Genomic DNA, 22,761 nt, shown 5'->3' with positions numbered 1-22,761 from the left:
GACAGGGTAGTTTTGGAGATAAACATATAAAATCCAAAGATAGATAAAGATAAAAAATCCAAAATACATAAAGAAATGTAAAAAGAAATTTGTAAAGAAATGTATAAAGAAAAGAATACAGAAATTAATATATTTGGGGAAATAAATTAGTGAAATGCAAAGCGAGATTGTGCAGAAATAATTAAAGAAATAAATACATAAATAAATACATATATTTACAAATAAAATATCATAAATTATTACAAATAAATACAAAAATAAATAAAAGGGAAAATTAAACAGAAGAGTAAATAAATAAGGGAATTAATACAAAGATGAATAAATAAAGAAGCTAATTAAAACAGAAATATCAATTTATGTCACATTTCTATCAATTAATTGATTGCTACATTTATTTTTAATATTATTTTCTCTACATTTAATGACATATTTATTTATTTATCGAGTCATTTATTTATTCATTTATTTTTGATTTCAGCAGTTTCTGCCCTCCATAGCAACCAGACAAACAAGACACCCCATGTTATGAGTAATTGTAATCCCATCAAATGCAGCAATGATTCAAAAAAATGCTAGTCATTTTAAAATGCTGACTTTGCTATCACAAACTCTTCCTCAGCATATATCTCGTTTCTGAAAGAAACTCCTCTACAGTTCAAAGCCATGATTTCTATTCTGTCACCGTCTTGTTTTTTTTTTGCAGAGTGTTAATCTGAAGCATTTGGTCCTATGGATGTACTGCAGGCCTTTACTGTAACTCGGGAACTGTAGTGTTGATATCTTGCAGGCCTTTTTAAGACAGCCAACAACTTTTGGAGACATCAATTCTCTCTGACATGCAGCAGAGAGCAAAGGGACTAGTGGTTTTTCATGTCCTTAAAGCCTATTCCCCAGTCAGCGCTTAGGGAAATTGTTGTGAAATTATTTCTAAGGGGGTTTGAAGTCAGAGCGTTCTGACTCTGCAGCAGTTCGGAGGAGACGGGAAAGATGGATGTCAAAACGATTCAAGTGTCCCGCTGTGAGGACGGGGGCAGCCAAAGGAAGTTACCAGGGGTGGAAAGTAACTAAGTACATTCACTCAAGTGAATGAATGGAGGTACTTTACTCAAGTATTTCCATTTTATGCTACTTTATAATTCTACTCTACTACATTTGAGTCAAATACTGTACTTTATTACACGGCTTTATTGAATACTCGATTCTGATTGGTCAATCACGGCGTTCTACGTTACGATATATTTCTTTATAGCAGACCGTTGCTATGTATAACAAACCGTTGCTATAGGCGCCGTTCTGATGTCGGACTCTGGCGGATTAGTTACTTTGCAGATTCATACTATTTATACAAAATAATACATACAAATTACACAAATAAATCCTGTTACATTATCATAGATTAAGCTATCCAGCTGCACGATTATGGCCAAAATTATTATTGATGATTGATGATTAGTTTGATCAATATTGAGATCACCATTATTTATCACGATTATTCATCGACTTTATGGACAAAATATTTTTATTGCACTTTCAGATTAAAAAAAACAGAGCACTGCTTTCACTTCCACGTTGTGCTACATTTTTTGCTAATTAATTAAGATCTTTGTATCAAAATAAGACTTATAATAAGGTTCTTCTTCACCTGAATTCAGTGCATTTTCATTTTTCTCGTCTGTTCTCTGTTAAAACCAGTAATATACAGTTTATTACTCTTCTACTCTGGACTGCAGACGCAACATTCACGAAAGTGTTTCACAGGCTGCCGCTGTAGTGCGAGCGTGCAGCGACATCACAGCTCCCCAAAAGTGAAGCCAAAACATCTTGATCACCCGCTGGTGGCTGGCTGTTAGTTTAGGAAGCACTTGATTTGATATGCAGCTGAGTTTTCTTTGAGCTATAGCTAGCATAGCTAGTACTATGAGCATGCATTTTAAACGTCAATATCGCAGTCGATCATGTTCATTTAACTGCGGGAAGCCCAAATCGTGATCGCGATTAATATTTGATTAATTGTGCAGCCCTACCAGCAGTATAGAAAGTAATTGGCTCCACCTTTACTAGCCGCAACATTAACGTGATACTTACACATGAAGGCATCAATAAGTATGATCCAGTGACATATACTGTATTATTCTGAAATGGATAGTTCTGCATAATGAGTACTTTTGGTACTGAAAGTATATTTTGATGCTAATACTTCTGTACTTTCATTTAAGTAAACTTTCACCACTGGAAGTTGCATTAATCTTTGTCCCTCTATCTAAGTCAACTCTCTGTGTTCAAACACTCAAAGCGCCAGACTCCGAACACTACTATCATATTCATCTTTATCTGCTGATGGGTGTCTGCATTAGTTTGTGATATTTGTTTTCTTTATAATTTTCTGATAAAAACCTTAATAAATAAAACATCCAACACTCAACGCTTACTGGAAAAACAGATCTGTTTTGCACTGGGCCAACACAACATCCTATTTGTGCAGAATTATGTGCAACAATATAATTACTGTAAGTTTGATAGCCGAATATGTTGTGCTCTCTAGCTATTGCAAAGTAGCACAGTCTCGATTACATATTAACACTCCTGTTTAGTTTATTTCATAACAGCAGGGGCAGTGCATACTGCAGCTTGCTAAACATATTAAGAGTTAAGTTCATAATTATATTGGCATATAGTTTGTACTGCTGTAGCAAAGTCCTTGTACGGGTCATGCCGAGCTCGAGCTCGAGCTCTTTTCTCTCCATATCTCAATAGGGGGTAGTGGTTTGACAGCTGAATGGGCATCTTGATTGGCTGGTGTCCACAGGGGTAAGCTCATTAAGAGGGGAAGAATGGCAGGGCGGCTGGGTCAAGCAGTAGAGATGATAAGAAGAATAAAGTATGAAAGATTAAATAAGAAAAGAAACTTCAAATGAAATGAAATTAGGTGAAATAGGGTATAATTATTAGAGGGGATGGTGGTTCAGTAGTTAGTACTGCAGCGTCACTGCAACAGAGTCTAGATGATTGGGTTTCCTCTGCCCTCTAAGTTTGATAAACTCATTCCAGAGACATGCAAGGACTGTATAGTCTGCACACATGTATCATTGAGAATGTGTGTTCATTTGTTAGCTTTGTAATAGACTGATCAGTGCATCCAGAAAAATACCTGGATAAAGACGGTGAATGGAGTATAATTCATATTTTAACACAAACTATTAACAATATTGTTACTATTGTTATCTCCATTTTTGCCTGTTTACTTAGGCATGGGTACATAGGGACACCATACTAGTCTGGAAACCGGATGACAATATGTTTATGAGTTTGTTTTAAAGTGTGCAGCATTTCGGGATCTATTAGCGGAAATGGAACACAACATTTATAACTATGTTTTCATTAGTGTATAATCACCTGAAACTAAGAATTGTTGTGTCTTCGTTAGCTTAGAATGAGAGGGTCCTCTTCCGGGAGTCCGTCGTGTTGCTACAGTAGCCCAGAACGGACAAACTAAACACTGGCTCTAGAGAGAGCCTTTCACGTTTTTACGTTACTGTTTACGTGAGGAAATTTTCCTGTGTTACTCAATACACTGGACATTTTACAAGAAATGATAACGTCAATATATGTAGAGCGCTTACTTTAATTTTTACCGTTGGATGGCTGTGTGTCTGGCCTCTCCAGTCGAGCTTTTGCTACGGGGCCGCAGGTTTCCACCTGGCGCCCCTCTGCCACGCACACCAGCTGCTACCGCTCCGTCCTCCGCACGGCGATTGCCTCATTAATATTATGGCTCCCCTTTAGTATTGTGTTTAAATCTGAAATATTGCCAAATAGGCGCTTTTGCTTTTCGCTTTGACATGAAATCCTCCGCCATCGTCAACTCTCTCGTCCCGTGTGGTGAAGTCTGACTCTGCTACTCTGTGCTGAGACTCTGTATGGAGCAGACACTTTCACTTTCAGTTTGTAGCGTCTGTCGTCCGACTATGTATTGATCACACGGCGCTTATATGTGAAAATTAACTAAATAGGTTTTATTTCTATTAAAAGTAATTACAAGTAATGTAATCGGTGTATCCCCGACCACTGTGTAACACCGGTAGCACAGACTACCGCAGCAAGCCTACCTGTAGGCCACTAGTTCTCCGACACGCTTGTGAAACTGCAGTAACATGAGCTGCAGAGCAATGTCTGACTTCCGTTGCTCCTAAAGTAGTGTTATTATGGTAAGGATGACCTCTGAGCAAAGCGAACGGCGTTACCACAGTTTTGTACTCGGCAGCTCACGTTACTTCAGTCTTGGAAAGGGAGGAGTGAGCGAAGGGGTACTTAGTTGATTGCAATCTGTAACACAACCGCTAGATGCCACCGAATCCTACACACTGTACCTTTAAGAAGTATTAAGATTTGTTCAAGTCAAGCAGTTAGTGCCATAGTACTGAGAGTTGGAGTCTTTCTAAAGTGTACAGCTTTAATCAAGTTTTCCTGTTCTAAAAAGGGGCCATACTTCAGTTTAATAATTGAATAATTAATGTACAACAGCTCACTTTGTGAACCCACAAAAAGCTGTCTTCAACTTGCTTTCACTTTATCTACTCTTCCCAGTATTCCTCATGGACATTAGAGCTGAGAGTGTTGGTTCTGTGGTTCCTGGCCTTTGGACAGACTTCGTCATATTCACAAATATCGATCAGAACATCCTGTTGTGGGTAGAGTTCTCAAATGGAGTGGTTTTCTATTTAAAAACATTACGAGTTGGGCCAGTTTAGCCAGTATTTAATATGCACAGACAGGCATGTGGTGCTAAATAGCATGCTTTTCTGCTTCATCAGTGCAATCTTTAGCCTGCAGCTTCTGCCTGCTTGTCTGCCTGCCTAATGCCCGGAGTGGGGCAGCCTGCTGTGCAATGAGAACCCCTCGCTGCACAGTGATTTCTGCGTTGTCAAATACAATTCCACATCCTTTATTAATATACCGTAGGCTTTTAAAATCACTCGATTGAATACATTTACTGTATATTTACTGTGTCTGTGTGTGTGTGTTTGTGCATCTTCTCTCTTCCAGGTTGCGCCTTTGTCAAGTTCTCCACACATACTGAGGCTCAGTCTGCAATCAGCGCCCTCCACGGCAGCCAGACCATGCCAGTGAGTACAATTCTCTCTCCCTCACATGGGAAAGCAGAAACACACACCACGCTACATCCATCACGTGCACAACACAGCGCCCCAATCACAATAGCTATGTGCAGATTAAGAGCTGTAAAACTCTTAGTTTTGAACTTACCCCCGACTTCAAAGTTTTAATCATTTTATAGAAAGTGCAACCATCCTCATAAATACCCCAGCTTTAAAAACAGATACAGCCAGAAATAGCCTTCTGTCTCTTTAATTAACATGGTACTTTAAAAAAAAAAAAAATCTAATTCCCAGATAAAACTGTTTAGACTGATAATTGAATTTTGGGTGAGTCATCAATCAGTAGTTCTGCTTGCATAATCAGTGAATATAACTCCAGTGTGAGATTACATTTGCTCGTTATGTAAGCACACCGTGTCCTCTGAATTCTCTCTGTATTGGATTCACTATGAGCGCAGAAGCTGTGCTGCTCATTTGTATGTGTCTCATGTTTAGTCCCTGTATACCTGATGGTGTCAAAATAAAAGCTACTTACTCTGCGCTGCAAAACCTAAATAGAGTTATTCTCCGTGACATCCAGCAAGCGGACAGAGAGTCACGTCCCCGTATTATACTCTAGCTTTTATACTCGTTTTTGTTTCGGGGAACTCTCGCCACAGAGACCCTGAACTCTCTCCCACCTCATCTCACAGATGTTGTGTCTCACTGTATGATTTCATTATTAATGGCTGCCAATGTGTGGCTCAAGAGAGGAAAGCAGAGAGAAGGACTAGAAGCCAGCTGTGCCATTTTGGCGCAACCTCTGAGTCAATCTAAGTGCAAATGACTGCAGGTCATGAGGAAAGACTCTGGATGTCCATTCTCCATAGATACCCTCCTTCTCTGTTGCTCCATCCCCCTATCTCTGCTAGCTCTCTGCCCTCACTCGTCTCTCTTTGGCAGCCTCTCGGGATATTAGGCAATAGACTTGTTTACTCCACCTTTCACCACATTGGCTGCTGAATTATTCATCTAACTATAAGCAGGGGGCAGAAGGGAGGGAGAGAGAGAGACAGAGAGGGAGAGGGAGAATGAGTGAATGGACAGGATTTATACCTCCTGCTCTGGTAAATTGATTATAGAAATCTGATCAGCATCTCATATCCTGTGGCTGCTGGAGGAGAGGGCACAGTGTGCCTGCCTCGCTGAGATTAGCGGACCACCGGTGGACCATTACGCCTCAGTAGGACGGTGCTATTCAGAGCAAAGTGTCCATCAATGTGGCAAAGATCCTGGATAAAACCTTGGACCATACATCCTGTATCCATTTGAGTTGATGTTGATTGCAGTTGAGTCACGGCTGCAAAAAGAAGTCACGTACAAGAACATTGATGGGATGAATAAATAAATAATCTTTCATTTACTTGTTTGGATGCATTGAAAAATGAATACATGAATAAAGACCATAGAGTGCTGCAGGAATGACGTAAATTAGCATCGCCCTGGGTCCCTCGACAAAAAGACAATGGGATTTTTCCATTGGATTTTGGATTATTGCAGAAACTAAGCTCTGTGGCAAACTAACCTTTATGATACTTGCACGTTTTATTCAGCAAGATAATCTTCACAAATGAACATCACTTTTATGAATGTGAATCCAATCTCCAGAAGTAAAAAGCTAATGTTAGGCTATAAACGAACTACACAACGGTCGCATGAACGCAGGTACACAACGAGGCTGTAAATGCGGACGAGTCGGCGTGATGACGTTTAGTAGTCTCATTTAGCCACTTGTTAGCAACCGCCTTTTTTAAGAACATAATGGCTTCAAAATTCACGAGTATGGTATTTATTGATGTATTTTATGTCGTAAAACAAAACGTTGAAATCTCTTTAGCTTGTGTTAACCACAGACCTTCTTTCAGGCATCTAACTAAAAACCCATTAAAAAAACAAATTGACTTCCAGACGAGGGAGCTGGAAGTTCTAAAATGCTAACTCGTTTCTGGGGTTTAAGACTCATTCCTGTAGCGCTCGAATAAAAAAATATAAAGTATGTATTAGGGCTGTCAATCGATTGAAACAGTTAATCACGATTGAATGAATCACACATTTTTTATCTGTTCAGAATGTACATTAAAGGGAGATCTGTCAAGTATTTAATACTCTTATCAACATGGGAGTGGGCAAATATACTTGCTTTATGCAAATGTATGTATATATTTATTATTGGAAATCAATTAACAACACAAAACAATGACAAATATTGTCCAGAAACCCTCACAGGTACTGCATTTAGCATAAAAAATATGCTCAAATCATAACATGGCAAACTCAAGCCCAACAGGCAACAACACTTGCCAGTGTGTCAGTGTGCTGACTTGGCTATGACTTGCCTCAAACTGCATGTTTTTATCATAAAGTAGGCATGTATGTAAAGGGGAGACTCGTGGGTACCCATAGAACCCATTTTCATTCACATATCTTGAGGTCAGAGGTCAAGGGTCCCCTTTAAAAGTGTCCATGCCAGTTCTTCCTCGCCAACATTTAGCGTGAGTTTGGAGCGTTATAGAGTATCTTCACTCTAGCCTTAAAACTGAGCCCATTACAACCTAAAAATTGCATGCGTTAAAGAAATTAGTGGCGTTAGAATGAATTTACGTTAACGTGTCATTATTGCGTTAACTTTGAAAGCCCTATTACGTGTATATATATATATATATATATATATATATATATATATATATATATATGTGTGTGTGTGTCTGTGCATATTTACTACTGGCCACCAAGGCCGTGGCTGCTGAGCAGACTCAGAGAGATGACCATGAATAAAGCCCGGCCAATAGCGTCGCCAGCTGAGGTGTTGAAGTGCACTGAATATTAACACCGCGACTAACTACAGCAGTTTGATAGATCTACTGCCAATCCCCCCCAAAGCATGAGCACTGGCTTCTTAGAGTTTACGAGTGTGCGCACACATGCATTCATGTCTACGCATACATAAACATGTACAAACAGGAGCACTTTGTGGCTAGTGCATTTGCATGAGCACACACACATACTCTTTCTATATTGCGCCTCTCTCTGTTTCACTGTCACATGCTCGTACAGCCACAGGCTGGGGTCAAAAGGCTCCCTGACTGATCTTATTTTCCAGCTCGGAGGACTTGAGCTGAATACATTTGTGTTATTCATGTAGAGGGGGAGTGGGCATTTTGTATGTATTGTATGTGTGAGTCGGGGAGGAAAGAGAAAATCCGCATGGAGTGTGTGTGCACGTATGTGGAGAGTATATATATGTATGTAGATAAATGGCAGTGCATGCAAAAATGTACTTTTGGTATGCATACATGTATACTTCTGTGTACCCATCCAGATGAAAAATTATCTGCCAATAGCTAACTACAACGTAATGTCACCGTATGAAGGATGATAGCAAGATAGTGTAAGTGTATAAATTATAGGAGTGCATCGGCAGGTCACATATAAGACCTTGGCTGGATCTACATCACACCCGTAACCTGTCATATTTCAAGCCTGCATACTTCGCCTCCCATACACACCACCGCCACCATCCCTCAGCCTCGTTCACACACACACACACACACACAGTTCAGGATATGAGTGGCTCAATTAAACATTTAAACGCTAGAGCTGTAAAGCAAATTGCCGGGATTCAGCAGGGCCGTGTAGGAAGTTAGTCCCGGGACAGAATTACACCGAGACGAGGGGGGTGGGGGGGAGGGGGGGGGGTGTGCAGGTCAGGTCCTTAGAGCCGTGCAGATTTTTTTCACTCCGTCTCCGCGTCAGCTCAGCCCGAGTTTGAGGCTGTTTCAGCTGACACAGGGACTGACACAGAAACACTGGAGGAGCAGGATGATGGAAGGATAAGAGCAGAACAAAGGAAAGCAAATGAGGTAAAGTTTGCATAAAAGACAGAGCTGGATGATTGAGAGTGAAGAGAAGAGCAAAGAAAAAAAAGCATCCAAATGTGAGCTGATGGATCTTCTCTATTACTTCAGACAGAGAACACGCACACATGCAAGTGCAATGAGTGCCAGGGTTTATACTCAACAAGACACATTGTTTTAATGTACAGATCAATATGTCACTGCCTTAAATAATGATAAAACGAAAGGCACAAAAAGCAGCGGATACTATAATATATAAACGCTGGTTTGAGTCAGAAAACAGTAATGATCTCATTGTGCATTCAATGAGATGCAGAGTTTTAATGTCAGTATTTCACAAGGATGATAGATCTTTGTGCTGCTACTCATTAAACAATGTTCTGCCTTTATATTTTTAAGTTAATGTTTATTGTTTACGATCTGTCATCTCCCCCACAAGCATTTTCTACCCAGGCAATTTACATTCTAATAACCTAATAGATTACAGTCATCCATTATTTTACCAGCCAAGCTCAAAGAGGATGTGTATTTATGATTCCATGGGTGGTAATGCATTATCAGTACAATAAGCATGGAATAGTATCATGCAAGGACATAAATTATAAGCTTTATACTGTATAACTGTATATGCAGCGTCAGTTGGGGGCAAAATAGATAGCTGAAGGAAATTTGTTATATATATAAAGAAATGTGAAACCCATCAGAGCGTCAAAACAGACGTGTCAAGTGGTGTCCAGATGAGCGTCACATGCACTCATGTTCTCGAGGGAACCACTCTGGTCAACTGAATTTTTAATATTAAGTCGTGACTTCTTGATATAAAATAGTTTTTTTTAATCTTTGGTAAGCAATGTGGAAGGAATATGATGCCATATGTTGTGGAGTAACGGGAAGCTTTAGTGGCATTACATTCTGATTAAAAGAGGCAGTTTTTATTTTTGCAGGCAGTGATGAAAAAGTGTCTGTTGTAAGGATGTTGAAACTTATCAGAAAGACGGGATGTATTTCTTAAGGCCCTGGCACACCAAGCTGACGATCGGCCGTCGGACAGTTTGAGGCCGTCGGTGGGCGTCTGTCGGTTTATTTTTTGCGTTGTGTCCCACATTGTCGGCTCTAGTTTGCCCGTGTCGGAGGTTTTTCAGCCGATTCAGCATGTTGATTCGCTCATTCGGCTGTTCAGCTTAAGCGAATCAGTGCACAAGAAGAGAAATGGACGTGAGGAAAGCAAGCTAACGAGTAAAGTCAAGAGGAAAAACACATTAGTCTCTTCTCATTTTTCATCATCATCTCATCTGATCATTCAAATACACAGATATTTTCGATATATTTATGACATGACAGTCTGGAATGAAGCTAAGTGGTGAGTGAGAGTGGTGTGAAAATGGTCGACAAACGGCGCATTGTTTCATGTACGTATCATAACGCCGGCTTGTATATCCACCGTCCTCGGTCTTCCGGTTTCCCTTTTTGAATGATGAATACAGACTACCGCCGCCTGCTGGTGTGGAGAGTTATTTCATCTCACGCAGGCACAAACGTACGTGGTAACCGGCCGACGGCTGTAGTCTTTGCGGTGTGTTCAAGTGCAACTTGTCAGCCAAGACAAAGGCGCCGGCGTTCATCACCGCTACTTCTTGGCTTGGTGTGTTTGGGCCTTTAATTTTTGTTTTTCTGCTCGCACTTGAACAGACTGAATCATAGTTTGACTAACCTGTGCAGACTGGGACACCATTATGGCCTTCACCATGTGACACTTGAAGCTAATACAGCTATATACCAATACAGGACATGGGATCCTAATAGCTTTACCCTGCACTAATGCAAGCTGGCATATGTTTAAAGCTAAAGACGTATGGGATGTATTGCTGGGCGTGGAACTCAGACAGCCTCCTTGGCAATGAGAAGGAACTGTGAAGAGGCAGACTTTCCTTTTGGTTCTGGATCTCTGTAGTGCCTTTTTTTATCCTCCCTGTTTAACTCCCCTTCCTTCAGTGACTCTCTAAGGCAGCTGGGAGCCGCCTGGCAGGGGGATTCTGCTCACACTTGGCAGCTTAAAAATTTAATGAGACTTTTACTTCACACTTCAGATTCTACTCACTGATATCCTGACAGGCCTAACTGGGAAAACCTGGGAGATAAACAAATGTGGCATTGGATGCTTAGCCGATAAGCCATACCATTCAGGTGTCCTAAGGAGAACCAGTGGGAGGGCAAAGTCAGTGTATAGACCTCCTTGCAGAGCGTGGGACATACATGCACGAGGCTCTTATACAACCAGACATGTCAATTCACAATAAACCGTGTTTCTATCGTTCAAGCAGGCACAGTCCAGTCTAATTCTCATTAGAAAAGAGGCTGACTTACAACTTAATACCCTCAGATTATAGAACTCAGCCTTCCCCAAAAATTAGAGAAGCAGAGCAGGAACACGCAGCTCTCATTACCAAAGCAGCTAGGCCTTTAATAGCTTTTTTTCTTTTTAGAAGGACTTTAAAATATTCAATATGTACTAGCACATCTCTTCTGCATTCTGGTCCTGCACTGCCATGTCCTGGACTCTCCCAAAGTTAAAGCTCATAATAAAGTTAATGATGCAGATAGTAAAAAGTCGGACAGACACAACAGTCAGACCCTGAACCTGTAACTGCCAAAGTCAACCATGTAGTGACTGAGCATAGTGTTAATATATGAGATTCATGTCTGTAGCCAGCTATGAGGTCAACGAGGTCCGGACCTCGGTAAATATTTCCTAAAAAGTCCACTATCTCTCTGCATCTGAATGAACAACACTTCAAACTTTGTCTCATCCAGAGACCAGAGTGCCAAACGGGGTTGTGTCTGACGGGGATACTACCATATCAGCAGAGCAAAAATGTCACTATTGGGCAGGTCGATTTGTTCTTGAAATACTATGACTTTATTCTCATTAAATTGCGACTTTACTCTTATTATATTATAACTTTTTTCTTCAAAATATTACAACTTTACTCTCAGCTTCTCAGAGAACACCGATATGTGGAACATGTTGCAGAAAGTTTTGAACATTAACATAAATCTTGCTGAAACACATATGAGCTATTAAAGTCCAGGAGTTTATCAATTAATCACTAATTAAAATTAATAATGTGGGCTATTATTGACATGAATAGGTGTCACGTGCACATTTAAAGAGGTTACTTCCCCAAACACAAGACGCAAAAGAGAAGGGACGAGTAAATGATGCCTACATGTGTGCTGACTCAGTAGAGATAATATGAAATGAGAAAAGTTCATCTACAGGAGATTAAATATTTGAAAGCAATACAGAATGAGAGCCTTACTGCATTATATTCCATTACATTTTTATATTTTGTCACCTGCCACCTGAATTTTGTGTTTTCCTTTACATAAATAAAGACATTTCCACCATAAATTGGTGCACAAAAATTCACCAGAATGCAGGAAATTAAGTGAAATTTCATTAAAAGAAGAAATTCTCGACTTCACTAATTTTCTAAACCCTGGCTACAGCACTGATGAGATGTTGCTTAAGTGATTGAGAAACAGAAAGTGTATCTCTCTTATAGATTATGTTACATACACAGCTCTCAATGAGCAGGAAAAGTGTTGTTCCAGTGTGACAGGATGGCACTCACAGCAAGAAGCAAAACAATTAGTCACTCAGCTGGCCGGAGTACAGATGTCAGCCGGCTTGACAGTCTGACAATTAGTCTGTCAGCCAGTTAGCCAACCATCTAGCCAGCTAGCCTGCCAGTTAGTCAATCACTCAACTAACCAGACAATCAGCCATTCAGTCAGGCAGCCAACTAACCAACTGGCCTCGCACCTACAATCCTTCAAACCTGTTATTCAACCGGCGAGCCAGCCAGGAGGAGAGAGGGCGGAAAAGTGGGGAGAAAGAGAGAGGATAAAATCTATATGCTACAGTCGAAAGGTCCAGTGCTTGTCTTTGAGCATCTCTGTAGATGGCTTTATTAGCAGAACTACTGGGACCTCAGTCAGGGGAATATGCAAACAAAGGGGAACTTAATATAGCTAGCATCACAGCTGCTATTTATAACCGCTCGCCCACAGTCCAACACATCTCCTGCCAGGTTTAACCCAGATCCAACCAAACCAATAAATATCCCTTTAAAAGCCCCAACCCCCAACCTTCAATCCAGGCTGTTCACCAGTCACCACTGTTATTGACAATCTTGCACCAATTTCAGGGGGCCTCTTATCGTGACTGACACACAACCTTTCTACACTGTCAGATCAGAGTAATATTTCGGCCTTTTATGTGGATCGATTGGCCAGTTTGGGGGCGCAGAGGGGAGGAGAGGCGGAGCACACGAAAGGTCAACTGTAGTGCTAAATCATTTGAAGATTCTTAATGAAGGGTGTGTGGCAGACACACCTGCTGTTTCATTATTGGGCTGCAGAAAGAGGTAATAGTGTTGATAAGGGGATGGATAGCCAGAGTCACAGAGAGGAAGTGGGAGGCTAAACAGAGGGCAGAATGAGGGAAATTGCCCCTAAAAAGCAACATTTTCTTTGAAGAACACTTTCGCCAAGGTCAATAGGAGCCACTTCCAATTGTAGCTCTTATTTCAAATCATTGTACATTGCAGATCCTTTAACCTTATCTGTGGGGAGGAGCACCAAGGTTACATATATGTACTGTACCGGAGGGGGAATGCCGGGGGAAAATATAAAGTATTTATGTCATGCACAGCGAGGCTGCTCTGCCCCGAGTGACTTTGTACATGTTAAACACTGATTGAAAGAACGGGAAGGTTTCTGTCTGCACATCTGCCCTACAGAGCTGTTCACTCAATAAGTAGAATATTTTTATTCTTCACATATCTTTGTTCGGTTCATGTTTATGTATGCCAGCCACAAAATAAGGAGGCACGGTTCTCTGCAATAATACAAATGTGCAATGATGTTGCATCGAGAATGCCAACAAAAACCCTGACATGCAATTAGAGGAGCTCACTAGATATTGATGTTAACATCGGTTGTTGTTGTTGCTAATGAACACGGCATACTAAGAAATCAGGAATGATAACCAATAGTCTTATTAATGCTCTTGTATTGGACTTCTTAAGCCCTTTGTTTGTGATAAATCCTCACATTTCACATATGCAAATGATTCCTGAAGTAGCTCGAAGCCTTCTGGGTATAGAGGATGAGATGCTGTGAGATCCTTCTGTTGACTGACTGAGCGAGTGTTAGCATTAAAGGTGCTCGCAGTAAATCAGGGTTAAGTGTCAGTGCAGTTTTTTCCTCTCTGATTTTCTGTTCTCTCTATCCCCTCAGGGTGCTTCCTCCAGCTTGGTGGTCAAGTTTGCCGACACAGACAAGGAGCGCACCATCAGACGTATGCAGCAGATGGTTGGGCAGTTTGGCATCTTCAACCCAGCCATCGCTCTTCCCTTCAGCACCTACAGCTCTTACGCACATGCGGTGAGTTGGGCATGACACATGTCTATACATAAATGAATACATTAAATTCTAACATACACGTACGTACTGGTTACATATACTATGCAGTAGACACACGTAGGAATGAATTTGAATACAGTATATGTAAGAAACCATCCCAAGGGTTTCTTACATGTTTACTCACTGAATGTGAAACTGTCTGGATGCTGGGAGACTACGAAGTCATCTTGTTCTATAAAGTCCTTGAAGCTGCTATAATCATGGTCATATCAATATTTTTTGGATTAACAATTAATTAAATGACTATGCATATGTGAAAGGTGTAGCTCGCAGAATTATTAGGAGTAGTATTCGGAATAATTCGGAGAATTATCACTGGACTCCGCAGTTCTCCTCAGCACTACGGAGCTTTTCAGCGCAACTTTGCTGTTTTGGTTCACTCTCACTGCTCTCGTAGAGTAATTTTCAGTCCCAGCAGGCAGCTGTACCTCTCCTGCATCAAAGAGCAGATAGACAAAGTTAGCAACTAGCTGGTGAACATAGTGGAGCATTCAGCAGCTAAAGAGACAGATATTTCCCTCAGGAGTTGGTGGAGGGAAAATAAGAGCGAATATTGGGCTTCATTCATCCGTGGCCAGAAACACTATAAAATTGCTCCGTATAAAACTGGTTAGCAAACATTAGCTCTTTAATGAATAGATACGGAGCTAATGTTTGCTAACAAGTTTGCCAAATCAACCTTAAAGGTAATAAATGCCAGTGTTGTGTTTACAGCTTGTTTTTGCTGCCTCCAAGTGGCTAAAAAATTTGATTGCAGATTTAAATGCATGAATTTCATATCTTTAATTCCATCAACCTTACCAACATGAAGATTCTGGGAAGCTACATTTGTTGTAGCAAATTATGTTTGAAGCCATTATGTGTAGAAAACCCCTCCTGTGTAAATCCAACCCGGGACAGTGAGATGAATGGACAAAAAGCAACACATACGCTGTGCTAACCTTCACCAGGATGGACTCCTTTTTCTACAGAATGTAGCTACAAAACGTATTAAATCAGAGTAACTTGAAAGATAACATAAACATGTGACAGTGGCTGTACAATTATTTAGATTTTGTTGTGATTGCAGCAAGTGATGCTGTCCCCATGTTTGATGATTGATGATCACATCATTTTTATTTGACCGGTAATCCCCTTTGGCTAGTTCAGTGTATTGCTGAGGTGGGACCACTGAACACATGGGACACTCAATTTAACCCCTACGTTTGACCTTTAGCTTGGCTGTTATTTGGTATGTTTTCATCACGGGGTATCTGCCAGTGAAACCTGTAGTTTCTTGTAATTTCAGTACAGAGAGGCTTTTTATTTGCATTTTTTTCTGTGTTTTGATGGATGCCAATTTAGCCGACCCTCGTTAACCGATCATTAACCGTTAACCAACAAGATTACTGCTGTGGTTGAAGTGCCTAACAAGCCGCCCAGCTGCAACAATGGAAAATAATCCATCATTTATCACCAGCTGCAGTGTCTGCGCAAAACAGGCAACTGAGTCCCCAGTTCAACCGTCCGGGAGAGTTAGCAGCCACGTTGTTGTGTGCATTGTCGTGTACACATGTAGCCACTTTCCCAGTAAGCCTCCAGTTTAGCTGCGAGGTGGTCATCTGTGTGTGAGTATAAAGTTAGCAGTAATGTTATAGCTGTGAACGTAGCAGTTCAGTGTGTGTACAGTTTATTTGTCGGTGAATAAATGCAACTCCTCAAGACCAAAGCCAAGTTTGCGTGTCTTGCTGGCCAACTGCTGATTAAAGTGAAGGGGGTTAGCCCCGAAGTTAGCAACAACTTTGGCCAAGGTACACTCAAGGTGGAACTTGAGTACATCCGGACCATTCTCGCAAACGCGATATCTCAGGAACACCTGGAGGGAATTTCTTCAAATTTGGATAAAAGGATGAACTGATTAGAATTTGGTGGTCAAAGGTCGAGGTCACTGTCACCTCACAAAACGTTTTTGGCCATAACTCAAAAAGTCATATGCCAATCATGTCAATTTCACACAAATGTCTAATATGATGAAGTGATGGCATTTTGGACAGACGTGGAAGTAAACTGCAACTTAACTGGTTGGCGGAGGCATAAACCATTAGGCGGTATTTCTTATTTAACTGATAACATTCGGTCAAGATTCTTATTGTCGGTTAAACGGTTAATTATTAACGTCCTCTCCTCCTCTTTAGCAGTGCTGCTATGCCGTCACATTCAGGCTTTCACTACCCACGGCACGTAGGCACACACACATTTAGTTAGCTTGTACCCTCCAACCCCTTCATCAGCTTCCCTCTGCCCTCCCACCCCCGCCAACCGTACCCCCCCTCAGGGCATGGCACCATCCACACACAGCAGACCCCCGGCTCTTTGATGAGTTCAGACAGCCTATGCAGCCCCTCTCACCACGCGCCCCCTTCTACCTTCTATCACACTGCTTTCCCTACCCTTCCCCTCTCCCTCCCCCTGTCCCTCCCTCTGGGCCCATGAGATGCTTCAGGGGCCACAGTTGACTCAGAATATTCCATGGGCAACTTATCTGCACACAAACTTTCTTCTTTCCCGCTGAGGCAGAGCACACACACACATACGCCATCGCATGCACGCGCATGCACACACACACAACCTACTTGAAGCAGCCTAAAATGAATTTAAGAAAAGCTTTCCATCCAGCGCCGAGATAAAAAACCTGGGCCTTTGTCACAACACACTGCATAAACACACATAGACATCAGCAGAGTATTTATTTACAGAGAAGGAGAAACACAAATTCATTTCTTCCTGCACTTATTTGGATGTTAAAGTTATATATTTTTTTGCTGTTTCTAAATGCCAGGATTAATTGTTGACGTTCGCCAGGTCTTGGGGGGGCTTATCCATTTCCCTCATTTTCACATCACAGCCACGGGACCCGGTGTGAAATGTGCAAATTGACCATCCCAGAGTAATTGCGAGGCCATCTCTTGTGTGCTCCCCAGTAAAACTCCCACCTTCATTACCATTCATGAAATGCAGCCCTTTCCCAGGAAATGTGGAGAAATGCAAATGTTTAAGGGGTGATGGAGGCAGTGGCGGTCTGCGGGGAGACCATTGTGCCCCGCTCAGGTTGGCCATGACTCTTATTTACTATGGCAGAGACCCGTGTCGACTCATACAGAAGCACACAAGAGCGTACGCACTCGCAAGCACTGCGCAGCAAATGTTCTTTCTTTCGTTCTCTCTCTCTCTCTCTCTCTCTCTCTCTCTCTCTCTCTCTCTCTCTCTCTCTCTCTCTCTCTCTCTCTCTCTCTCTCTCTCTCTCTCTCTCTCTCTCTTACACATATATAATATGACAAAGAGCAGGATGATGCTAGGAAATTGAGTTCCGAGTGAAAGTAACAAGGGCACGGGGGATACTTCAGCATTAGAGAGAATCAATTACCATTAAATCTAAGGGAGAAATTGCACGTATGTGGTTTCCTCCACACAAAGATTATGCAGCATGAATGATGTTAGTGAAGGTGAGATTCTCCTTGTATTAGTATTATGAATCACAGAGACTGTGGGTGCCATGTACCCGCATATAATGAATTTAGCAAAATAAAGCAAGTCGGTGGAGAAACTCCGAGGCAACCTTGGAGATAAATTCACCCCAACTTTTGATAAAGTAATGAGAGCACAAGAGGCAGTAACGGATTATCAGCGAGGCGCTTGTTTTCATATCTCGCTAAAGACTTATTTAATGAGTCTAAATACCGGTTCAGACCGCTAGGTACGCAATAATGTGGAATAAAGGGGAATATTAGTTATCTCTAGTGTGGGTGTCCTGCTTTTGCAGCGGTTATGATTACATTACAGTCATTGGTGCTGGCTGCATGTATATATGGTGCGCTGCCTTGATTCCCCCTGTAGCCACCGGGAATGTGCTGAAGTGATACGACGAATGTTTCTTCACTGCAAGATAAACTACACATATTCCCCCAGGACGGAAAAACCTGCAGTGACACAAAAAAGACTTTATCTCCAAAGACACACTACATGTTCGCCCACTCTCCATATACACTGGCCAAGAGAAGAGGAGGTGGCACAGCATAGAATACAGACGTGGGGAGAGATGGTATATATAGCTATAACCAGGGAGTACAGTAAATGGTAAATTCAAAGAGCTACCTCTCCACTACAGCAGTGGATAGGATTATAGAGTTGAGCTGACAGCCAGTAAATTGGATTTTAGTCAAACCAGGAGAAGGAGGGGGCTCTGAACACAAATTGGAGGGGTACAACACTGACAACATATGCCAAAAATGAGAAATGTGCCATTTTCACGATAGACACAGACACTGGTGTGCTCTGACAGGAGACATCCTATTTGCAAAAAGGTGATTTCATAAAACACAAGCGGAAGGAGAGCGAGCGAGTGTTTCATTCCAGCGTTAGTAGTGAGTGATAATAGTTCTCCCATGAATCGCTGAATGCAAGTAATAAAACCAGCTTTTATTACCTTTTGTATTCCCCCTTCAAGACACAAACATCATATTTGTACACGATTAGATTTCAAGTCACTGTCTCGCTCTCTCTCGCTGTGAAGACAGCCATTTTAGCTTCCCGTGGTCTCTCTAGGTGGAGGACTACACGCTGCGTCGGACAAGAGAGAAGTTTTAGATTTAAAGGCGCCTCCGGCACCGTCGCCCCTTTTTGCCTCCCTAAAAGATGCATTGGACTGGAGTGTGAGGTAGATGGTAGAGAGGAGAGAAAATGGTTTAACTTGGCGCTAATAGTGACAATGTGTGGGTGGATGAGAAGGAGGATGATGACTGTAAACTCACATTAGGAAACATCTCCCCCTGTTGGAGGGACTCACATTCAAACACCACACATGAGAAATGATGGGAACAGATTACTGCATCATTTAGCTGCGCTGTAAACTGCCTGCACACACACACACACACACACGAGGATGTGTGTGTGACCTGGTTTAGCTGTATTATACTTGCGAGGACTGGCACTACACACACAACAAGATGTAAAACCTATTCAAATCTTTCTGTGGAAATACAGCCTGCCAGCGTGGGGGGTAACAAATGAGGCCCTTGAGTCTTCGGTCTTTTAGTTCACCTCATTGACCTACTGTCTCCCTCTCTCTCGCCTTTTCAACCTTTTTTACCCTCTCTCTCTCTCTCCCTCTTTGCCTCTCTTTGTCTCTCTCGCTTACTCCCCCCCCCCCTCTGTCCCCGGCTGGTTGGGCTATAAGGGGTCACATGTGACAGTGCTGAGAGTCAGCGAGTCACAGAGCAGCGCTACAGAGATAATTGCCATGTGATAAAGAGGTGATTGCCTGCTGGCACCAGGGGAGAGTAATGCCATCAGGTTGCAATAAAAAAGCAGATGTCTGACACTAAATGAATGCTGCTGGAGCCCGGGCAACTTTCTTTGCTCCCTTTCATCTCACGCGCTCCTCTTTTGTCCCCCTTGTTTCTGTCTGCCTTTTCTTCCCTCTTCCCTTTCTTTTCAAGAGGAAGCAGAAAAAGGTTGTGTCTGTGATGATGAAGACTCCGCTCATTCTACTACAGAGACGTTTTGCTATCTGCTGGGTAGTGCATAAATAAAGAAACGGGAATGGCTTTTGAATATAATGCCTTTGAAATTTTGAAAAGGAAAGGGAAAAAAAGCATATACATATGAAAAGTAAAATGGAACGGCTTTGAATATCTCTGTCAACATAACCACTCTGCTTTCTGCTCTTTTTTTTTCTTTTTTTTTTAATCAGAGCCGGTTTGTATTAACCGCTGCATTCCGACGTAATTATATGCTTGGGTTTCCAATTTGCTGCATTTGAATTTGGAACGAAGCATCAATGAATGCCAGAGTTGTTATCCATGACAATCTGACGGATGGCATTAAGGATTGCATTATCTAAAACATGCATTGGGAGACACGCTAGTATTCACTCCTACCACTCCATTATGACTCCATCCAGGCCTATAGCTTGTTTAAAGGCCCTGACACACCAAGCTGACGGTCAGCCGTCAGACAGTTTGGGGCCGTGAGCGTCTGTCAGCTTAGTTTTTGTGGTGTGTCCCGCTCCTTCGGCTCCGTGTCAGAGGTTTTTCGGCCGATTCAGCATGTTGAATATAGGGCTGTGTATTGGCAAGAATCTGGCGATACAATACGTATCATGATACAGGGGTTACGATTCAATATACTGCGATACTGTAAGCAAGGCAATTTCTTTAATCGAATTTTTGGAAAACTGTCATAGTATAAAGAACACACCACCATATGCATAAATTCTAAGTAAAAAAACATTTACATTTTCTATGCAATCAGAACAGTGGGATCTGCATTTGCATTTATCACAGTCCCCGTAACATCCAACATCATAGCACTACTGTGAGAGGACACATCGCTCTGCCAGTAAAATAAAGTATTGACTGAGTTAATTTTTGCATGTAAACTATTAAAATATTAATTAAAAATGTATACTGTTTTTGAGAATCAATACAGAATCACAAAACAGTATCGCAATATTAGTTTTTTTTTATATTTTCTTACACCCATAGTTGAATTGGCGGCAGAGCTCGTCGGTGAGAGAAATCACTCTTATTGGCTTTTCAACTTAAGCGAATCAGTGCACGAGAAGAAAAACTGAAGTGCGGAAAGCAACGAGTAAAATCAATATGGCGCATCTTTTTTCATCTTCATCTCATCTGATCATTCCAATACACGGCTATTTTCACAACGTCATGGCCATCTGGAATGAAGCTAAGTGGTGATGTACGTATCATAACAGCGGCTTAAAAATCCGCAGTCCTCGGTCTTGACGAATACAGACTACCGCCGCCTGCTGGTGTGGAGAGTTATTTCCTCTCACGCAGGCGCAGAACGTACGTGGTAGTTCGCTGTTGGCTGTAGTCTTTGCAGAGTGTTCAAATGCAACTTGTCGGCCAAGACAAAGGCGGCGTTCTCTGATGTTGTCTTGGTGTGTCTGGGCCTTAAGGCCACCAGGTCCACAACGAATAGGCTGCAAGCTTATTAGAATCAGTCCCAAGTCCCCGGTCCTCGCTGAAAGCAGCAAGCAGAAAAGACAAAAATGCAGTGAGTGGTGTCACAGTGTATTTATTCTGTAATACCAGCCCAGTCAGACCCTTCATCCTGAAGTCCAACCCTGTTCACATCCTAATAGGGGGGCAGTCACAGCATTGCCAAAGCCAGGGAGCCCCAGATCCTCTAGACCTCTTTGTTTGTTTCTGTGTCATTGCTTTTGTTTAGTTTCTTGTTCCTTTTGCTGTTTTTTGCAGCTTTGCCCCCTTAAAGGCTCAATTCATCTTATTTGGAAAGGAACGGATGATTCCCATTTGTCACGTTGGAATTATGCAAATGACAAAAGGCGTTAATAGATAGCAGTGGCGAGGCATGTGGCTAATGGATGAGATGCCAGCGCTGGGCATTCTACAGCGGGACAGCAGCTTTCAGGTTACCTGACAGGGCCACTGAGGGAAAATAATTGGCTTTTCCATTGCAGGGTCCCCATGCAAATACAAGCAGAGTGGCATTCTATAGCTCCAGTGTCTCACAATATCGTCATTAGCATTAGTGCCAGTGGCAGAGGAGTTTGATTTCTGCTTATACGAGTCATTCTCAGGCCACGGCCATCAGCAGCTCCCCTGACACATAGCAGCTATGCAGTATTAAACAGATGCAGAGACAGGGGTAAGAGGTTGGTCCAGCTGTGTTTGTATTCCGATACCACACAGGTCTGCATAGCCAGCAAAAGATTGTTGATTCCCCAGATAAACCCAGTGGTTCACAACCTGCAGAAGCCATTGATGGATTTTCTTCTGAATTAGGCATTCAGCATGTGGTTTGCATGGGGAGAATTTAAGCTGAGCGCAGAAACTCAAATAGTCTCTGTCGCTCTTCGTGCATGTTGCGTGTACGTATGAGTGTGTGTGTATGTGTGTGTGTTTGTGAGTGAGCGCAGTGCGGGGCAGCGGTGCGTGTGAGCATGAATAAACACTCTGTGGGCTGCATTTGATGGAAAATAGTTTCAGCTCTCACTTCATGCTAAGTAGAAATGCAGAGTGAATGAAAGGCTATTGATTGTATCTCTTTGTGGGATTGTCCAATGGGTGGAAATCGATTCAATTTTCTGTCTAACATACTGTATTACTAACATGGTCTGGAATCTGAGCTGCTTGCTTCACCTGCTTTAAAAAATATTGTTTCATTGACTCAGGGTCTGGATTCAGTGACACCTCAAAACAGACGAACCAAAGTACACAATGTTGTTTGGCAAACGTACC

At 41.9% G+C, this 22,761-nt stretch overlaps 1 protein-coding gene across 17 annotated transcripts in view; it reads left to right on the top strand.

Moving 5' to 3' along the window:
• The window catches only part of celf5a (cugbp, Elav-like family member 5a), a 256,225-nt gene that overhangs the window by 206,499 nt on the left and 26,965 nt on the right, over positions 1–22,761 (top strand). For all 17 annotated transcript variants that reach the window (XM_074635727.1, XM_074635725.1, XM_074635713.1 and 14 more), the window contains exons 5-6: positions 5,044–5,123; positions 14,312–14,458. In XM_074635727.1, the coding sequence (XP_074491828.1) occupies positions 5,044–5,123; positions 14,312–14,458 (227 nt within the window). The remainder of the gene's footprint in view (positions 1–5,043; positions 5,124–14,311; positions 14,459–22,761) is intronic.

The sequence above is a fragment of the Sebastes fasciatus genome, chromosome 5 (assembly GCF_043250625.1).
Source record: "Sebastes fasciatus isolate fSebFas1 chromosome 5, fSebFas1.pri, whole genome shotgun sequence".
In the NCBI taxonomy this organism is placed as follows: domain Eukaryota; kingdom Metazoa; phylum Chordata; class Actinopteri; order Perciformes; family Sebastidae; genus Sebastes; species Sebastes fasciatus.
This window is presented reverse-complemented; position numbering and strand designations above follow the sequence as displayed.